Genomic DNA, 21,111 nt, shown 5'->3' on the forward strand with positions numbered 1-21,111 from the left:
GCATCTAGTCACAGTGACAGGCAACGACAGCATCGAGTCACAGTGACAGGCAACGACTGCATCGAGTCACAGTGACAGGCAACGACAGCATCTAGTCACAGTGACAGGCAACGACAGCATCACATCACAGTGACAGGCAACGACTGCATCGAGTCACAGTGACAGGCAACGACTGCATCGAGTCACAGTGACAGGCAATGACTGCATCGAGTCACAGTGACAGGCAACGACAGCATCGAGTCACAGTGACAGGCAACGACAGCATCGAGTCACAGTGACAGGCAACGACAGCATCGAGTCACAGTGACAGGCAAAGACTGTATCACATCACAGTGACAGGCAACGACAGCATCGAGTCACAGTGACAGGCAACGACAGCATCGAGTCACAGTGACAGGCAAAGACTGTATCACATCACAGTGACAGGCAAAGACTGTATCACATCACAGTGACAGGCAACGACAGCATCGAGTCACAGTGACAGGCAAAGACTGTATCACATCACAGTGACAGGCAACGACAGCATCTAGTCAGTGACAGGCAACGACAGGATCTAGTCACAGTGACAGGCAACGACAGCATCGAGTCACAGTGACAGGCAAAGACTGTATCACATCACAGTGACAGGCAACGACAGCATCTAGTCACAGTGACAGGCAACGACAGCATCTAGTCACAGTGACAGGCAAAGACTGTATCACATCACAGTGACAGGCAACGACTGTATCACATCACAGTGACAGGCAAAGACTGTATCACATCACAGTGACAGGCAACGACAGCATCTAGTCACAGTGACAGGCAAAGACTGTATCACATCACAGTGACAGGCAAAGACTGTATCACATCACAGTGACAGACAATGACAGCATCTAGTCACAGTGACAGGCAAAGACTGTATTGAGTCACAGTGACAGGCAACGACAGCATCTAGTCACAGTGACAGGCAAACACAGTATCGAGTCACAGTGACAGGCAAAGATTGTATCGAGTCACAGTGACAGGCAACGACTGTATTGAGTCACAGTGACAGGCAACGACAGCATCTAGTCACAGTGACAGGCAAACACAGTATCGAGTCACAGTGACAGGCAACGACTGTATTGAGTCACAGTGACAGGCAACGACAGCATCTAGTCACAGTGACAGGCAAAGACTGTATCACATCACAGTGACAGACAGTGACAGGCAAAGACTGCATCACATCACAGTGACAGGCAACGACAGCATCTAGTCACAGTGACAGGCAACGACAGCATCTAGTCACAGTGACAGGCAACGACAGCATCTAGTCACAGTGACAGGCAATGACAGCATCTAGTCACAGTGACAGGCAACGACAGCATCTAGTCACAGTGACAGGCAACGACAGCATCTAGTCACAGTGACAGGCAATGACAGCATCTAGTCACAGTGACAGGCAATGACTGCATCGAGTCACAGTGACAGGCAACGACTGTATCACATCACAGTGACAGGCAACGACAGCATCTAGTCACAGTGACAGGCAACGACAGCATCTAGTCACAGTGACAGGCAAAGACTGTATCACATCACAGTGACAGGCAACGACAGCATCGAGTCACAGTGACAGGCAAAGACTGCATCGAGTCACAGTGACAGGCAACGACAGCATCGAGTCACAGTGACAGGCAAAGACTGCATCGAGTCACAGTGACAGGCAACGACTGCATCGAGTCACAGTGACAGGCAAAGACTGTATTGAGTCACAGTGACAGGCAACGACAGCATCTAGTCACAGTGACAGGCAACGACAGCATCGAGTCACAGTGACAGGCAACGACAGCATCGAGTCACAGTGACTTGTGTAATTCCATCCAATAAGGTACTGATTATGATTTTCTGCTGTGTACAGAGCAGACGGTGGAATCCTACGAACATCTGGCTCTGAAGATCCTTCACAGATGGACTGAGATTCCAGGGGTGGGGTGTAGACTTGTCCCAGAGCACATCGAGACACGGACTCTGTACAACAAGGCCAGGCCTGGCATGGACCAGGTAATAACACATCTCTTCTATCAAAATAACCACTTGACTTAAAAAATATATATATATTATGCAATTTGTTCATCTTCACAAGTGTATGTGTGTGTGTGTGTGTGTGTGTGTGTGTGTGTGTGTGTGTGTGTGTGTGTGTGTGTGTGTGTGTGTGTGTGTGTGTGTGTGTGTGTGTGTGTGTGTGTGTGTGTGTGTGTGTGTGTGTGTGTGTGTGTGTGTGTGGTTTAGGGCCAGCTCCAGATGTGGGTGGACATGTTCCCCATGGATATGCCCCACCCATTACCCTCTGTAGACATCTCCCCTCGTAAACCTAAAGGGTAAGGCTTCGTCACTCTGTATCACTAGGTCAGCTATATGCCAGATAGGCCCCAATACAAGACCAATATACCCCAGGCCAGTTCAATATACACCAGGCCAGTTCAATATACACCAGGCCAGTTCAATACAAGACCAATATACCCCAGGCCAGTTCAATATACACCAGGCCAGTTCAATATACACCAGGCCAGTTCAATACAAGACCAATATACCCCAGGCCAGTTCAATACAAGACCAATATACCCCTGGCCAGTTCAATACAAGACCAATATACACCAGGCCAGTTCAATGCAAGACCAATATACACCAGGCCAGTTCAATACCAGACCAATATACACCAGGCCAGTTCAATACAAGACCAATATACACCAGGCCAGTTCAACACAAGACCAATATACACCAGGCCAGTTCAATACAAGACCAATATACACCAGGCCAGTTCAACACAAGACCAATATACACCAGGCCAGTTCAATACAAGACCAATATACACCAGGCCAGTTCAATACAAGACCAATATACACCAGGCCAGTTCAACACAAGACCAATATACACCAGGCCAGTTCAATACAAGACCAATATACACCAGGCCAGTTCAATACAAGACCAATATACACCAGGCCAGTTCAACACAAGACCAATATACACCAGGCCAGTTCAATACAAGACCAATATACACCAGGCCAGTTCAATACAAGACCAATATACACCAGGCCAGTTCAATACAAGACCAATATACACCAGGCCAGTTCAATACAAGACCAATATACACCAGGCCAGTTCAATACAAGACCAATATACACCAGGCCAGTTCAATACAAGACCAATATACACCAGGCCAGTTCAATACAAGACCAGTATACACCAGGCCATACAAGACCAATATACACCAGGCCAGTTCAATACAAGACCAATATACACCAGGCCAGTTCAATACAAGACCAATATACACCAGGCCAGTTCAATACAAGACCAATATACCCCAGGCCAGTTCAATACAAGACCAATATACACCAGGCCAGTTCAATACAAGACCAATATACACCAGGCCAGTTCAATACAAGACCAATATACACCAGGCCAGTTCAATACAAGACCAATATACACCAGGCCAGTTCAATACAAGACCAATATACACCAGGCCAGTTCAATACAAGACCAATATACACCAGGCCAGTTCAATACAAGACCAATATACACCAGGCCAGTTCAATACCAGACCAATATACACCAGGCCAGTTCAATACAAGACCAATATACACCAGGCCAGTTCAATACAAGACCAATATACACCAGGCCAGTTCAATACAAGACCAATATACACCAGGCCAGTTCAATACAAGACCAATATACACCAGGCCAGTTCAATACAAGACCAATATACACCAGGCCAGTTCAATACAAGACCAACACAAGACCAATATACACCAGGCCAGTTCAATACAAGACCAATATACACCAGGCCAGTTCAATACAAGACCAATATACACCAGGCCAGTTCAATACAAGACCAATATACACCAGGCCAGTTCAACACAAGACCAATATACACCAGGCCAGTTCAATACAAGACCAATATACACCAGGCCAGTTCAATACAAGACCAATATACACCAGGCCAGTTCAATACAAGACCAATATACACCAGGCCAGTTCAATACAAGACCAATATACACCAGGCCAGTTCAATATACACCAGGCCAGTTCAATACAAGACCAATATACACCAGGCCAGTTCAATACAAGACCAATATACACCAGGCCAGTTCAATACAAGACCAATATACACCAGGCCAGTTCAATACAAGACCAATATACACCAGGCCAGTTCAATACAAGACCAATATACACCAGGCCAGTTCAATACAAGACCAATATACACCAGGCCAGTTCAATACAAGACCAATATACACCAGGCCAGTTCAATACAAGACCAATATACACCAGGCCAGTTCAATACAAGACCAATATACACCAGGCCAGTTCAGGCCAGTTACAAGACCAATATACACCAGGCCAGTTCAATACAAGACCAATATACACCAGGCCAGTTCAATACAAGACCAATATACACCAGGCCAGTTCAATACAAGACCAATATACACCAGGCCAGTTCAATACAAGACCAATATACACCAGGCCAGTTCAACCACAAGACCAATATACAAGACCAATATACACCAGGCCAGTTCAATACACCAGGCCACAAGACCAATATAGGCCAGTTCCAGGCCAGTTCAATACAAGACCAATATACACCAGGCCAGTTCAATACAAGACCAGGCCAGTTACAAGACCACCAGGCCAGTTCAATACAAGACCAATATACACCAGGCCAGTTCAATACAAGACCAATATACACCAGGCCAGTTCAATACAAGACCAATATACACCAGGCCAGTTCAATACAAGACCAGGCCATATACACCAGGCCAGTTCAATACAAGACCAATATACACCAGGCCAGTTCAATACAAGACCAATATACACCAGGCCAGTTCAATACAAGACCAATATACACCAGGCCAGTTCAATACAAGACCAATATACACCAGGCCAGTTCAATACAAGACCAATATACACCAGGCCAGTTATACAAGACCAATATACCAGGCCAGTTCAATACAAGACCAATATACACCAGGCCAGTTCAATACAAGACCAATATACACCAGGCCAGTTCAATACAAGACCAATATACACCAGGCCAGTTCAATACAAGACCAATATACACCAGGCCAGTTCAATACAAGACCAATATACACCAGGCCAGTTCAATACAAGACCAGGCCATATATACACCAGGCCAGTTCAATACAAGACCAATATACACCAGGCCAGTTCAATACAAGACCAATATACACCAGGCCAGTTCAATACAAGACCAATATACACCAGGCCAGTTCAATACAAGACCAATATACACCAGGCCAGTTCAATACAAGACCAATATACACCAGGCCAGTTCAATACAAGACCAATATACACCAGGCCAGTTCAATACAAGACCAATATACACCAGGCCAGTTCAATACAAGACCAATATACACCAGGCCAGTTCAATACAAGACCAATATACACCAGGCCAGTTCAACACAAGACCAATATACACCAGGCCAGTTCAATACAAGACCAATATACACCAGGCCAGTTCAATACAAGACCAATATACACCAGGCCAGTTCAATACAAGACCAATATACACCAGGCCAGTTCAATACAAGACCAATATACACCAGGCCAGTTCAATACAAGACCAATATACACCAGGCCAGTTCAATACAAGCCAGTTCAGGCCAGTACAAGACCAATATACACCAGGCCAGTTCAATACAAGACCAATATACACCAGGCCAGTTCAATACAAGACCAATATACACCAGGCCAGTTCAATACAAGACCAATATACACCAGGCCAGTTCAATACAAGACCAATATACACCAGGCCAGTTCAATACAAGACCAATATACACCAGGCCAGTTCAATACAAGACCAATATACACCAGGCCAGTTCAATACAAGACCAATATACACCAGGCCAGTTCAATACAAGACCAATATACCCCAGGCCAGTTCAATACAAGACCAATATACACCAGGCCAGTTCAATACAAGACCAATATACACCAGGCCAGTTCAATACAAGACCAATATACACCAGGCCAGTTCAATACAAGACCAATATACCCCAGGCCAGTTCAACACAAGACCAATATACACCAGGCCAGTTCAATACAAGACCAATATACACCAGGCCAGTTCAAAGACCAATATACACCAGGCCAGTTACAAGACCAATATACACCAGGCCAGTTCAATACAAGACCAATATACACCAGGCCAGTTCAATACAAGACCAATATACACCAGGCCAGTTCAATACAAGACCAATATACACCAGGCCAGTTCAATACAAGACCAATATACAATACAAGACCAATAACACCAGGCCAGTTCAATACAAGACCAATATACACCAGGCCAGTTCAACACAAGACCAATATACCCCAGGCCAGTTCAATACAAGACCAATATACCCCAGGCCAGTTCAATACAAGACCAATATACACCAGGCCAGTTCAATACAAGACCAATATACACCAGGCCAGTTCAATACAAGACCAATATACACCAGGCCAGTTCAATACAAGACCAATATACACCAGGCCAGTTCAATACAAGACCAATATACACCAGGCCAGTTCAATATACCCCTGGCCAGTTCAATACAAGACCAATATACACCAGGCCAGTTCAATACAAGACCAATATACCCCAGGCCAGTTCAATACAAGACCAATATACACCAGGCCAGTTCAATACAAGACCAATATACACCAGGCCAGTTCAATACACCACAAGCCAACCCCAGGCAAGACCAATATACACCAGGCCAGTTCAATACAAGACCAATATACACCAGGCCAGTTCAATACAAGACCAATATACACCAGGCCAGTTCAATACAAGACCAATATACACCAGGCCAGTTCAACACAAGACCAATATACACCAGGCCAGTTCAACACAAGACCAATATACACCAGGCCAGTTCAATACAAGACCAATATACACCAGGCCAGTTCAATACAAGACCAATATACACCAGGCCAGTTCAACACAAGACCAATATACCCAGGCCAGTTCAAACACAAGACCAATATACACCAGGCCAGTTCAATACAAGACCAATATACACCAGGCCAGTTCAATACAAGACCAATATACACCAGGCCAGTTCAACACAAGACCAATATACACCAGGCCAGTTCAATACAAGACCATATACACCAGGCCAGTTCAATACAAGACCAATATACACCAGGCCAGTTCAATACAAGACCAATATACACCAGGCCAGTTCAATACCAAGACAAGACCAATATACACCAGGCCAGTTCAATACAAGACCAATATACACCAGGCCAGTTCAATACAAGACCAATATACACCAGGCCAGTTCAATACAAGACCAATATACACCAGGCCAGTTCAGGCCAGTTCAATACAAGACCATATATACCCCAGGCCAGTTCAATACAAGACCAATATACACCAGGCCAGTTCAATACAAGACCAATATACCCCAGGCCAGTTCAATACAAGACCAATATACACCAGGCCAGTTCAATACAAGACCAATATACACCAGGCCAGTTCAATACAAGACCAATATACACCAGGCCAGTTCAATACAAGACCAATATACCCCAGGCCAGTTCAACACAAGACCAATATACACCAGGCCAGTTCAATACAAGACCAATATACACCAGGCCAGTTCAATACAAGACCAATATACCCCAGGCCAGTTCAATACAAGACCAATATACACCAGGCCAGTTCAATACAAGACCAATATACACCAGGCCAGTTCAATACAAGACCAGGCCAGTTCAATACAAGACCAATATACACCAGGCCAGTTCAATACAAGACCAATATACACCAGGCCAGTTCAATACAAGACCAATATACACCAGGCCAGTTCAATACAAGACCAATATACACCAGGCCAGTTCAATACAAGACCAATATACACCAGGCCAGTTCAATACAAGACCAATATACACCAGGCCAGTTCAATACAAGACCAATATACACCAGGCCAGTTCAATACAAGACCAATATACACCAGGCCAGTTCAATACAAGACCAATATACACCAGGCCAGTTCAATACAAGACCAATATACACCAGGCCAGTTCAATACAAGACCAATATACACCAGGCCAGTTCAATACAAGACCAATATACACCAGGCCAGTTCAACACAAGACCAATATACACCAGGCCAGTTCAATACAAGACCAATATACCTCAAACCAGGCCAGTTCAATACAAGACCAATATACACCAGGCCAGTTCAATACAAGACCAATATACACCAGGCCAGTTCAATACAAGACCAATATACACCAGGCCAGTTCAATAGTTCAATACAAGACCAATATACACCAGGCCAGTTCAATACAAGACCAATATACACCAGGCCAGTTCAATACAAGACCAATATACACCAGGCCAGTTCAATACAAGACCAATATACACCAGGCCAGTTCAATACAAGACCAATATACACCAGGCCAGTTCAATACAAGACCAATATACACCAGGCCAGTTCAATACAAGACCAATATACACCAGGCCAGTTCAATACAAGACCAATATACACCAGGCCAGTTCAATACAAGACCAATATACACCAGGCCAGTTCAACACAAGACCAATATACACCAGGCCAGTTCAATACAAGACCAATATACACCAGGCCAGTTCAATACAAGACCAATATACACCAGGCCAGTTCAATACAAGACCAATATACACCAGGCCAGTTCAACACAAGACCAATATACACCAGGCCAGTTCAACACAAGACCAATATACACCAGGCCAGTTCAATACAAGACCAATATACACCAGGCCAGTTCAATACAAGACCAATATACACCAGGCCAGTTCAATACAAGACCAATATACACCAGGCCAGTTCAATACAAGACCAATATACACCAGGCCAGTTCAATACAAGACCAATATACACCAGGCCAGTTCAATACAAGACCAATATACACCAGGCCAGTTCAATACAAGACCAATATACACCAGGCCAGTTCAACACAAGACCAATATACACCAGGCCAGTTCAACACAAGACCAATATACACCAGGCCAGTTCAATACAAGACCAATATACACCAGGCCAGTTCAATACAAGACCAATATACACCAGGCCAGTTCAATACAAGACCAATATACACCAGGCCAGTTCAATACAAGACCAATATACACCAGGCCAGTTCAATACAAGACCAATATACCCCAGGCCAGTTCAATACAAGACCAATATACACCAGGCCAGTTCAATACAAGACCAATATACACCAGGCCAGTTCAACACAAGACCAATATACCCCAGGCCAGTTCAATACAAGACCAATATACACCAGGCCAGTTCAATACAAGACCAATATACACCAGGCCAGTTCAAGACCAATATACACCAGGCCAGTTCAACACAAGACCAATATACCCCAGGCCAGTTCAATACAAGACCAATATACACCAGGCCAGTTCAATACAAGACCAATATACACCAGGCCAGTTCAATACAAGACCAATATACACCAGGCCAGTTCAATACAAGACCAATATACACCAGGCCAGTTCAATACAAGACCAATATACACCAGGCCAGTTCAACACAAGACCAATATACACCAGGCCAGTTCAATGAAATTGTTGGTCCTGTGAAGGTATGAATTGATTGATTGATTGTTAATCATTTGAAGGTATGAATTGATTGATTCATTGATTATTGATCCTGTGAAGGTATGAGTTGATTCATTGATTGTTGATCCTGTGAAGGTATGAGTTGATTCATTGATTGTTGATCCTGTGAAGGTATGAGTTGATTCATTGATTATTGATCCTGTGAAGGTTTGAGTTGAGAATCATCATCTGGAACACCGAAGATGTGATTCTGGAGGACACTAACATCCTCACAGGAACACAGTCTAGTGACATCTACGTCAAAGGGTGAGTGGAGTGACAGTGGGGGGTTTCAAAACCAATCCAATATAAAGACAGACATTGATGATTATAGATTACATTCAGCTCATCCCTGAAGATCGGGCTTCTGAAAAGGACCTTGATGGACCTAAGGGCACACAGGTCTAGGGGCACACAGGTCTAGGGGCACACAGGTCTAGGGGCACACAGGTCTAGGGGCACACAGGTCTAGGGGCACACAGGTCAAGGGTGTCAGCACAGGTCTAGGAGCACACAGGTCTAGGGGCACACAGGTCTAGGGGCACACAGGTCTAGGGTGTCAGCAGAGGTCTAGGGGCACACAGGTCTAGGGGCACACAGGTCTAGGGGCACACAGGTCTAGGGGCACACAGGTCTAGGGGCACACAGGTCTAGGGTGTCAGCACAGGTCTAGGGGCACACAGGTCTAGGGGCACACAGGTCTAGGGGCACACAGGTCTAGGGCACACAGGTCTAGGGCACACAGGTCTAGGGGCACACAGGTCTAGGGTGTCAGCACAGGTCTAGGGGCACACAGGTCTAGGGGCACACAGGTCTAGGGCACACAGGTCTAGGGTGTCAGCACAGGTCTAGGGGCACACAGGTCTAGGGGCACACAGGTCTAGGGGCACACAGGTCTAGGGGCACACAGGTCTAGGGGCACACAGGTCTAGGGTGTCAACAAAGGTCTAGGGGCACAAAGGTCTAGGGGCACACAGGTCTAGGGGCACACAGGTCTAGGGTGTCAACACAGGTCTAGGGGCACACAGGTCTAGGGGCACACAGGTCTAGGGGCTCACAGGTCTAGGGTGTCAGCACAGGTCTAGGGGCACACGGGTCTAGGGCACACAGGTCTAGGGGCACACAGGTCTAGGGTGTCAGCACAGGTCTAGGGGCACACAGGTCTAGGGGCACACAGGTCTAGGGTGTCAGCACAGGTCTAGTGGCACACAGGTCTAGGGTACACAGGTCTAGGGCACACAGGTCTAGGGGCTCAGCACAGGTCTAGGGGCTCACAGGTCTAGGGGCACACAGGTCTAGGGGCACACAGGTCTAGGGTGTCAGCACAGGTCTAGGGTGTCAACACAGGTCTAGGGGCACAAAGGTCTAGGGGCACACAGGTCTAGGGTGTCAACACAGGTCTAGGGGCACACAGGTCTAGGGTGTCAACACAGGTCTAGGGGCACACAGGTCTAGGATGTCGAACAAAGGTCTAGGGGCACACAGGTCTAGGGTGTCAACACAGGTCTAGGGGCACACAGGTCTAGGGTGTCAACACAGGTCTAGGGGCACACAGGTCTAGGGTGTCAACACAGGTCTAGTGGCACACAGGTCTAGGGGCACAGGTCTAGGGGCACACAGGTCTAGGGTGTCAGCACAGGTCTAGTGGCACACAGGTCTAGCGGCACACAGGTCTAGGGGCACACAGGTCTAGGGCACACAGGTCTATAGGGTGTCACACAGGTCTAGGGGCACACAGGTCTAGGGGCACACAGGTCTAGGGTGTCAGCACAGGTCTAGGGGCACACAGGTCTAGGGGCACACAGGTCTAGGGTATCAGCACAGGTCTAGGAGCACACAGGTCTAGGGTATCAGCACAGGTCTAGGGCACACAGGTCTAGGGCACACAGGTCTAGGAGCACACAGGTCTAGGGTGTCAGCATAGGTCGAATCCGGCCTACTTTCACCACTGTCATCCTCTATATATTTCTCTACTGTCATCCTCTATCTTTCTCTACTGTCATCCTCTATATCTTTCTCTACTGTCATCCTCTATAGCTTTCTCCACTGTCATCCTCTATATATTTCTCTACTGTCATCCTCTATATATTTCTACTGTCATCCTCTATATCTTCCGCTACTGTCATCCTCTATATATCTTTCGCTACTGTCATCCTCTATATATCTTTCTCTACTGTCATCCTATATATATCTTTCTCTACTGTCATCCTCTATATATCTTTCTCTACTGTCATCCTCTATATATTTCTCTACTGTCATCCTCTATATCTTTCTCTACTGTCATCCTCTATATCTTCCGCTACTGTCATCCTCTATATATCTTTCGCTACTGTCATCATCTATATATCTTTCTCTACTGTCATCCTCTATATATCTTTCTCTACTGTCATCCTCTATATATCTTCTCGCTACTGTCATCATCTATATATCTTTCTCTACTGTCATTGTCTATATATATTTCTCTACTGTCATCCTCTATCTTTCTCCACTGTCATCCCCCTATCTTTCTCCACTGTCATCCTCTCTATCTTTCTCCACTGTCATCCTCTCTATCTTTCTCAACTGTCATCCTCTATATATTTCTCTCCTGTCATCCTCTATATATTACTCTACTGTCATCCTCTATATCTTTCTCTACTGCCATCCTCTATATTTCTCTACTGTCATCCTCTCTATCTTTCTCTACTGTCATCCTCTCTATCTTTCTCCACTGTCATCCTCTATATATTTCTCTACTGTCATCCTCTCTATCTTTCTCCACTGTCATCCTCTCTATCTTTCTCCACTGTCATCCTCTCTATCTTTCTCTACTGTCATCCTCTCTATCTTTCTCTACTGTCATCCTCTCTATCTTTCTCCACTGTCATCCTCTCTATATTTCTCTACTGCCATCCTCTATCTTTCTGTACTGTCATCCTCTACTGTCATCCTCTCTATCTTTCTCCACTGTCATCCTCTATATATTTCTCCACTGTCATCCTCTCTATCTTTCTCCACTGTCATCCTCTCTATCTGTCTACTGTCATCCTCTCTATCTTTCTCTACTGTCATCCTCTCTATCTTTCTCTACTGTCATCCTCTCTATCTTTCTCCACTGTCATCCTATCTTTCTCTACTGTCATCCTCTCTATCTGTCTACTGTCATCCTCTCTATCTTTCTCCACTGTCATCCTCTATATCTTTCTCTACTGTCATCCTCTCTATCTTTCTCTACTGTCATCCTCTCTATCTGTCTACTGTCATCCTCTATCTTTCTCCACTGTCATCCTCTCTATATTTCTCTACTGCCATCCTCTATCTTTCTGTACTGTCATCCTCTACTGTCATCCTCTCTATCTTTCTCCACTGTCATCCTCTCTATCTTTCTCTACTGTCATCCTCTCTATCTTTCTCCACTGTCATCCTCTCTATCTTTCTCCACTGTCATCCTCTCTATCTTTCTCCACTGTCATCCTCTCTATCTTTCTCCACTGTCATCCTCTATATATTTCTCTACTGTCATCCTCTCTATCTTTCTCCACTGTCATCCTCTACTGTCATCCTCTCTATCTTTCTCTACTGTCATCCTCTCTATCTTTCTCTACTGTCATCCTCTCTATCTTTCTCTACTGTCATCCTCTCTATTTTTTTCCACTGTCATCCTCTCTCACTCAATACGCTGAAAATGATATTTGTATAATTGTATACTTTTTTTCAGGTGGCTTAAGGGCTTTGAGGACGATCGGCAGGAGACTGATGTTCACTACAACTCTCTGACTGGGGAGGGAAACTTCAACTGGCGCCTGGTGTTCCCCTTTACCTACCTGCCTGCCGAGAAGGTGGTGGTAGTCAGTAAGAGGGGCAGCATCTTCTCCCTGGACAAGACAGAGCAGAAGCTACCGGCCATGTTGGTGATGCAGGTCTGGGACTTTGACAGGCTGTCGTCTGATGATTTCTTGGGTAAGAGAGAGAGAAAGAGACTCTGGTTTGACTCCTTTCCCTGGGCCGTAAAGGCAGTAGTCAATGGGAGGAAGGGGGACAGGTTTATTTCAATGATCACGATCAGGTATTGCTGATTAATCAGGGAAATCACATCCCAACCCCGTTAACACTGTACGAGTGAAACGAGAGTTAAGATGGACGTTTCTCTGTTCTCATACTTCCTGTACGAGTGAAACGAGAGTTAAGATGGACGTTTCTCTGTTCTCATACTTCCTGTACGAGTGAAACGAGGGTTAAGATGGACGTTTCTCCAATCTCATACTTCCTGTACGAGTGAAACGAGAGTTAAGATGGACGTTTCTCCAATCTCATACTTCCTGTACGAGTGAAACGAGAGTTAAGATGGACGTTTCTCTGTTCTCATACTTCCTGTACGAGTGAAACGAGGGTTAAGATGGACGTTTCTCCAATCTCATACTTCCTGTACGAGTGAAACGAGAGTTAAGATGGACGTTTCTCCAATCTCATACTTCCTGTACGAGTGAAACGAGAGTTAAGATGGACGTTTCTCCAATCTCATACTTCCTGTACGAGTGAAACGAGAGTTAAGATGGACGTTTCTCCAATCTCATACTTCCTGTACGAGTGAAACGAGGGTTAAGATGGACGTTTCTCCTATCTCATACTTCCTGTACTTCTGAGTGAAACGAGAGTTAAGATGGACGTTTCTCCAATCTCATACTTCCTGTACGAGTGAAACGAGGGTTAAGATGGACGTTTCTCCAATCTCATACTTCCTGTACGAGTGAAACGAGAGTTAAGATGGACGTTTCTCCAATCTCATACTTCCTGTACGAGTGAAACGAGAGTTAAGATGGACGTTTCTCCAATCTCATACTTCCTGTACGAGTGAAACGAGAGTTAAGATGGACGTTTCTCCTATCTCATACTTCCTGTACGAGTGAAACGAGAGTTAAGATGGACGTTTCTCTGTTCTCATACTTCCTGTACGAGTGAAACGAGAGTTAAGATGGACGTTTCTCCTATCTCATACTTCCTGTACGAGTGAAACGAGAGTTAAGATGGACGTGTCTCTGTTCTCATACTTCCTGTACGAGTGAAACGAGAGTTAAGATGGACGTTTCTCCAATCTCATACTTCCTGTACGAGTGAAACGAGAGTTAAGATGGACGTTTCTCCTATCTCATACTTCCGGTACGAGTGAAACGAGAGTTAAGATGGACGTTTCTCCTATCTCATACTTCCTGTACGAGTGAAACGAGAGTTAAGATGGACGTTTCTCCTATCTCATACTTCCTGTACGAGTGAAACGAGAGTTAAGATGGACGTTTCTCCAATCTCATACTTCCTGTACGAGTGAAACGAGAGTTAAGATGAACGTTTCTCCTATCTCATACTTCCTGTACGAGTGAAACGAGAGTTAAGATGGACGTTTCTCCAATCTCATACTTCCTGTACGAGTGAAACGAGAGTTAAGATGGACGTTTCTCCTATCTCAATACTTCCTGTACGAGTGAAACGAGAGTTAAGATGGACGTGTCTCTGTTCTCATACTTCCTGTACGAGTGAAACGAGAGTTAAGATGGACGTTTCTCCAATCTCATACTTCCTGTACGAGTGAAACGAGGGTTAAGATGGACGTTTCTCCTATCTCAATACTTCCTGTACGAGTGAAATGAGAGTTAAGATGGACGTTTCTCCAATCTCATACTTCCTGTACGAGTGAAACGAGAGTTAAGATGGACGTTTCTCCTATCTCATACTTCCGGTACGAGTGAAACGAGAGTTAAGATGGACGTTTCTCCTATCTCATACTTCCTGTACGAGTGAAACGAGAGTTAAGATGGACGTTTCTCCTATCTCATACTTCCTGTACGAGTGAAACGAGAGTTAAGATGGACGTTTCTCCAATCTCATACTTCCTGTACGAGTGAAACGAGAGTTAAGATGAACGTTTCTCCTATCTCATACTTCCTGTACGAGTGAAACGAGAGTTAAGATGGACGTTTCTCCAATCTCATACTTCCTGTACGAGTGAAACGAGAGTTAAGATGGACGTTTCTCCTATCTCAATACTTCCTGTACGAGTGAAACGAGAGTTAAGATGGACGTTTCTCCAATCTCATACTTCCTGTACGAGTGAAACGAGAGTTAAGATGGACGTTTCTCCAATCTCATACTTCCTGTACGAGTGAAACGAGAGTTAAGATGGACGTTTCTCCTATCTCATACTTCCGGTACGAGTGAAACGAGAGTTAAGATGGACGTTTCTCCTATCTCATACTTCCTGTACGAGTGAAACGAGAGTTAAGATGGACGTTTCTCCAATCTCATACTTCCTGTACGAGTGAAACGAGAGTTAAGATGAACGTTTCTCCTATCTCATACTTCCTGTACGAGTGAAACGAGAGTTAAGATGGACGTTTCTCCAATCTCATACTTCCTGTACGAGTGAAACGAGAGTTAAGATGGACGTTTCTCCAATCTCATACTTCCTGTACGAGTGAAACGAGAGTTAAGATGGACGTTTCTCCTATCTCATACTTCCTGTACGAGTGAAACGAGAGTTAAGATGGACGTTTCTCCTATCTCATACTTCCTGTACGAGTGAAACGAGAGTTAAGATGGACGTTTCTCTGTTCTCATACTTCCTGTACGAGTGAAACGAGAGTTAAGATGGACGTTTCTCCTATCTCATACTTCCGGTACGAGTGAAACGAGAGTTAAGATGGACGTGTCTCTGTTCTCATACTTCCTGTACGAGTGAAACGAGAGTTAAGATGGACGTGTCTCTGTTCTCATACTTCCTGTACGAGTGAAACGAGAGTTAAGATGGACGTGTCTCTGTTCTCATACTTCCTGTACGAGTGAAACGAGAGTTAAGATGGATGTTTCTCCAATGTCATACTTCCTGTACGAGTGAAACGAGAGTTAAGATGGACGTGTCTCTGTTCTCATACTTCCTGTACGAGTGAAACGAGAGTTAAGATGGACGTGTCTCTGTTCTCATACTTCCTGTACGAGTGAAACGAGAGTTAAGATGAACGTTTCTCCAATCTCATACTTCCTGTACGAGTGAAACGAGAGTTAAGATGGACGTTTCTCCAATCTCATACTTCCTGTACGAGTGAAACGAGAGTTAAGATGGACGTTTCTCCAATCTCAATACTTCCTGTACGAGTGAAACGAGAGTTAAGATGGACGTTTCTCCAATCTCATACTTCCTGTACGAGTGAAACGAGAGTTAAGATGGATGTTTCTCCAATGTCATACTTCCTGTACGAGTGAAACGAGAGTTAAGATGGACGTGTCTCTGTTCTCATACTTCCTGTACGAGTGAAACGAGAGTTAAGATGGACGTGTCTCTGTTCTCATACTTCCTGTACGAGTGAAACGAGAGTTAAGATGGACGTTTCTCCAATCTCATACTTCCTGTACGAGTGAAACGAGAGTTAAGATGGACGTTTCTCCTATCTCAATACTTCCTGTACGAGTGAAACGAGAGTTAAGATGGACGTTTCTCCAATCTCATACTTCCTGTACGAGTGAAACGAGAGTTAAGATGGACGTTTCTCCAATCTCATACTTCCTGTACGAGTGAAACGAGAGTTAAGATGGACGTTTCTCCTATCTCATACTTCCTGTACGAGTGAAACGAGAGTTAAGATGGACGTTTCTCCTATCTCATACTTCCTGTACGAGTGAAACGAGAGTTAAGATGGACGTTTCTCCAATCTCATACTTCCTGTACGAGTGAAACGAGAGTTAAGATGAACGTTTCTCCTATCTCATACTTCCTGTACGAGTGAAACGAGAGTTAAGATGGACGTTTCTCCAATCTCATACTTCCTGTACGAGTGAAACGAGAGTTAAGATGGACGTTTCTCCAATCTCATACTTCCTGTACGAGTGAAACGAGAGTTAAGATGGACGTTTCTCCTATCTCATACTTCCTGTACGAGTGAAACGAGAGTTAAGATGGACGTTTCTCTGTTCTCATACTTCCTGTACGAGTGAAACGAGAGTTAAGATGGACGTTTCTCCTATCTCATACTTCCGATGCGAGTGAAACGAGAGTTAAGATGGACGTGTCTCTGTTCTCATACTTCCTGTACGAGTGAAACGAGAGTTAAGATGGACGTGTCTCTGTTCTCATACTTCCTGTACGAGTGAAACGAGAGTTAAGATGGACGTGTCTCTGTTCTCATACTTCCTGTACGAGTGAAACGAGAGTTAAGATGGATGTTTCTCCAATGTCATACTTCCTGTACGAGTGAAACGAGAGTTAAGATGGACGTGTCTCTGTTCTCATACTTCCTGTACGAGTGAAACGAGAGTTAAGATGGACGTGTCTCTGTTCTCATACTTCCTGTACGAGTGAAACGAGAGTTAAGATGGACGTTTCTCCTATCTCATACTTCCTGTACGAGTGAAACGAGAGTTAAGATGGACGTTTCTCCAATCTCATACTTCCTGTACGAGTGAAACGAGAGTTAAGATGGACGTTTCTCCTATCTCAATACTTCCTGTACGAGTGAAACGAGAGTTAAGATGGACGTTTCTCTGTTCTCATACTTCCTGTACGAGTGAAACGAGAGTTAAGATGGACGTTTCTCCTATCTCATACTTCCGGTACGAGTGAAACGAGAGTTAAGATGGACGTGTCTCTGTTCTCATACTTCCTGTACGAGTGAAACGAGAGTTAAGATGGACGTGTCTCTGTTCTCATACTTCCTGTACGAGTGAAACGAGAGTTAAGATGGACGTGTCTCTGTTCTCATACTTCCTGTACGAGTGAAACGAGAGTTAAGATGGACGTTTCTCCAATCTAATACTTCCTGTACGAGTGAAACGAGAGTTAAGATGGACGTTTCTCTGTTCTCATACTTCCTGTACGAGTGAAACGAGAGTTAAGATGGACGTTTCTCTGTTCTCATACTTCCTGTACGAGTGAAACGAGAGTTAAGATGGACGTTTCTCCTATCTCATACTTCCTGTACGAGTGAAACGAGAGTTAAGATGGACGTTTCTCCAATCTCATACTTCCTGTACGAGTGAAACGAGAGTTAAGATGGACGTTTCTCCTATCTCATACTTCCTGTACGAGTGAAACGAGAGTTAAGATGGACGTTTCTCCAATCTCATACTTCCTGTACGAGTGAAACGAGAGTTAAGATGGACGTTTCTCCTATCTCATACTTCCGTACGAGTGAAACGAGAGTTAAGATGGACGTTTCTCCTATCTCATACTTCCTGTACGAGTGAAACGAGAGTTAAGATGGACGTTTCTCCAATCTCATACTTCCTGTACGAGTGAAACGAGAGTTAAGATGAACGTTTCTCCTATCTCATACTTCCTGTACGAGTGAAACGAGAGTTAAGATGGACGTTTCTCTGTTCTCATACTTCCTGTACGAGTGAAACGAGAGTTAAGATGGACGTTTCTCCTATCTCATACTTCCGGTACGAGTGAAACGAGAGTTAAGATGGACGTGTCTCTGTTCTCATACTTCCTGTACGAGTGAAACGAGAGTTAAGATGGACGTGTCTCTGTTCTCATACTTCCTGTACGAGTGAAACGAGAGTTAAGATGGACGTGTCTCTGTTCTCATACTTCCTGTACGAGTGAAACGAGAGTTAAGATGGATGTTTCTCCAATGTCATACTTCCTGTACGAGTGAAACGAGAGTTAAGATGGACGTGTCTCTGTTCTCATACTTCCTGTACGAGTGAAACGAGAGTTAAGATGGACGTGTCTCTGTTCTCATACTTCCTGTACGAGTGAAACGAGAGTTAAGATGAACGTTTCTCCTATCTCATACTTCCTGTACGAGTGAAACGAGAGTTAAGATGGACGTTTCTCCAATCTCATACTTCCTGTACGAGTGAAACGAGAGTTAAGATGGACGTTTCTCCTATCTCAATACTTCCTGTACGAGTGAAACGAGAGTTAAGATGGACGTTTCTCCAATCTCATACTTCCTGTACGAGTGAAACGAGAGTTAAGATGGACGTTTCTCCAATCTCATACTTCCTGTACGAGTGAAACGAGAGTTAAGATGGACGTTTCTCCTATCTCATACTTCCGATGTACGAGTGAAACGAGAGTTAAGATGGACGTTTCTCCTATCTCATACTTCCTGTACGAGTGAAACGAGAGTTAAGATGGACGTTTCTCCAATCTCATACTTCCTGTACGAGTGAAACGAGAGTTAAGATGAACGTTTCTCCTATCTCATACTTCCTGTACGAGTGAAACGAGAGTTAAGATGGACGTTTCTCCAATCTCATACTTCCTGTACGAGTGAAACGAGAGTTAAGATGGACGTTTCTCCTATCTCATACTTCCTGTACGAGTGAAACGAGAGTTAAGATGGACGTTTCTCCTATCTCATACTTCCGGTACGAGTGAAACGAGAGTTAAGATGGACGTGTCTCTGTTCTCATACTTCCTGTACGAGTGAAACGAGAGTTAAGATGGACGTGTCTCTGTTCTCATACTTCCTGTACGAGTGAAACGAGAGTTAAGATGGACGTGTCTCTGTTCTCATACTTCCTGTACGAGTGAAACGAGAGTTAAGATGGACGTTTCTCTGTTCTCATACTTCCTGTACGAGTGAAACGAGAGTTAAGATGGATGTTTCTCCAATGTCATACTTCCTGTACGAGTGAAACGAGAGTTAAGATGGACGTGTCTCTGTTCTCATACTTCCTGTACGAGTGAAACGAGAGTTAAGATGGACGTGTCTCTGTTCTCATACTTCCTGTACGAGTGAAACGAGAGTTAAGATGGACGTTTCTCCTATCTCATACTTCCTGTACGAGTGAAACGAGAGTTAAGATGGACGTTTCTCCAATCTCATACTTCCTGTACGAGTGAAACGAGAGTTAAGATGGACGTTTCTCCTATCTCAATACTTCCTGTACGAGTGAAACGAGAGTTAAGATGGACGTTTCTCCAATCTCATACTTCCTGTACGAGTGAAACGAGAGTTAAGATGGACGTTTCTCCAATCTCATACTTCCTGTACGAGTGAAACGAGAGTTAAGATGGACGTTTCTCCTATCTCATACTTCCGGTACGAGTGAAACGAGAGTTAAGATGGACGTTTCTCCTATCTCATACTTCCTGTACGAGTGAAACGAGAGTTAAGATGGACGTTTCTCCAATCTCATACTTCCTGTACGAGTGAAACGAGAGTTAAGATGAACGTTTCTCCTATCTCATACTTCCTGTACGAGTGAAACGAGAGTTAAGATGGACGTTTCTCCAATCTCATACTTCCTGTACGAGTGAAACGAGAGTTAAGATGGACGTTTCTCTGTTCTCATACTTCCTGTACGAGTGAAACGAGAGTTAAGATGGACGTTTCTCCTATCTCATACTTCCTGTACGAGTGAAACGAGAGTTAAGATGGACGTTTCTCCTATCTCATACTTCCTGTACGAGTGAAACGAGAGTTAAGATGGACGTGTCTCTGTTCTCATACTTCCTGTACGAGTGAAACGAGAGTTAAGATGGACGTTTCTCCTATCTCATACTTCCTGTACGAGTG

General features: G+C 44.5%; 1 protein-coding gene across 3 annotated transcripts in view; it reads left to right on the plus strand.

The window, feature by feature from the left end:
• Positions 1-21,111, plus strand: part of fer1l6 (fer-1 like family member 6) — a 55,305-nt gene that overhangs the window by 28,250 nt on the left and 5,944 nt on the right. For all 3 annotated transcript variants that reach the window (XM_052523163.1, XM_052523164.1, XM_052523165.1), the window contains 4 exons: positions 1,877-2,019; positions 2,248-2,336; positions 9,782-9,880; positions 13,311-13,552. In XM_052523163.1, the coding sequence (XP_052379123.1) occupies positions 1,877-2,019; positions 2,248-2,336; positions 9,782-9,880; positions 13,311-13,552 (573 nt within the window). The remainder of the gene's footprint in view (positions 1-1,876; positions 2,020-2,247; positions 2,337-9,781; positions 9,881-13,310; positions 13,553-21,111) is intronic.

This window comes from Oncorhynchus keta, chromosome 7 (assembly GCF_023373465.1).
Source record: "Oncorhynchus keta strain PuntledgeMale-10-30-2019 chromosome 7, Oket_V2, whole genome shotgun sequence".
Classification (NCBI taxonomy): Eukaryota; Metazoa; Chordata; class Actinopteri; order Salmoniformes; family Salmonidae; genus Oncorhynchus; species Oncorhynchus keta.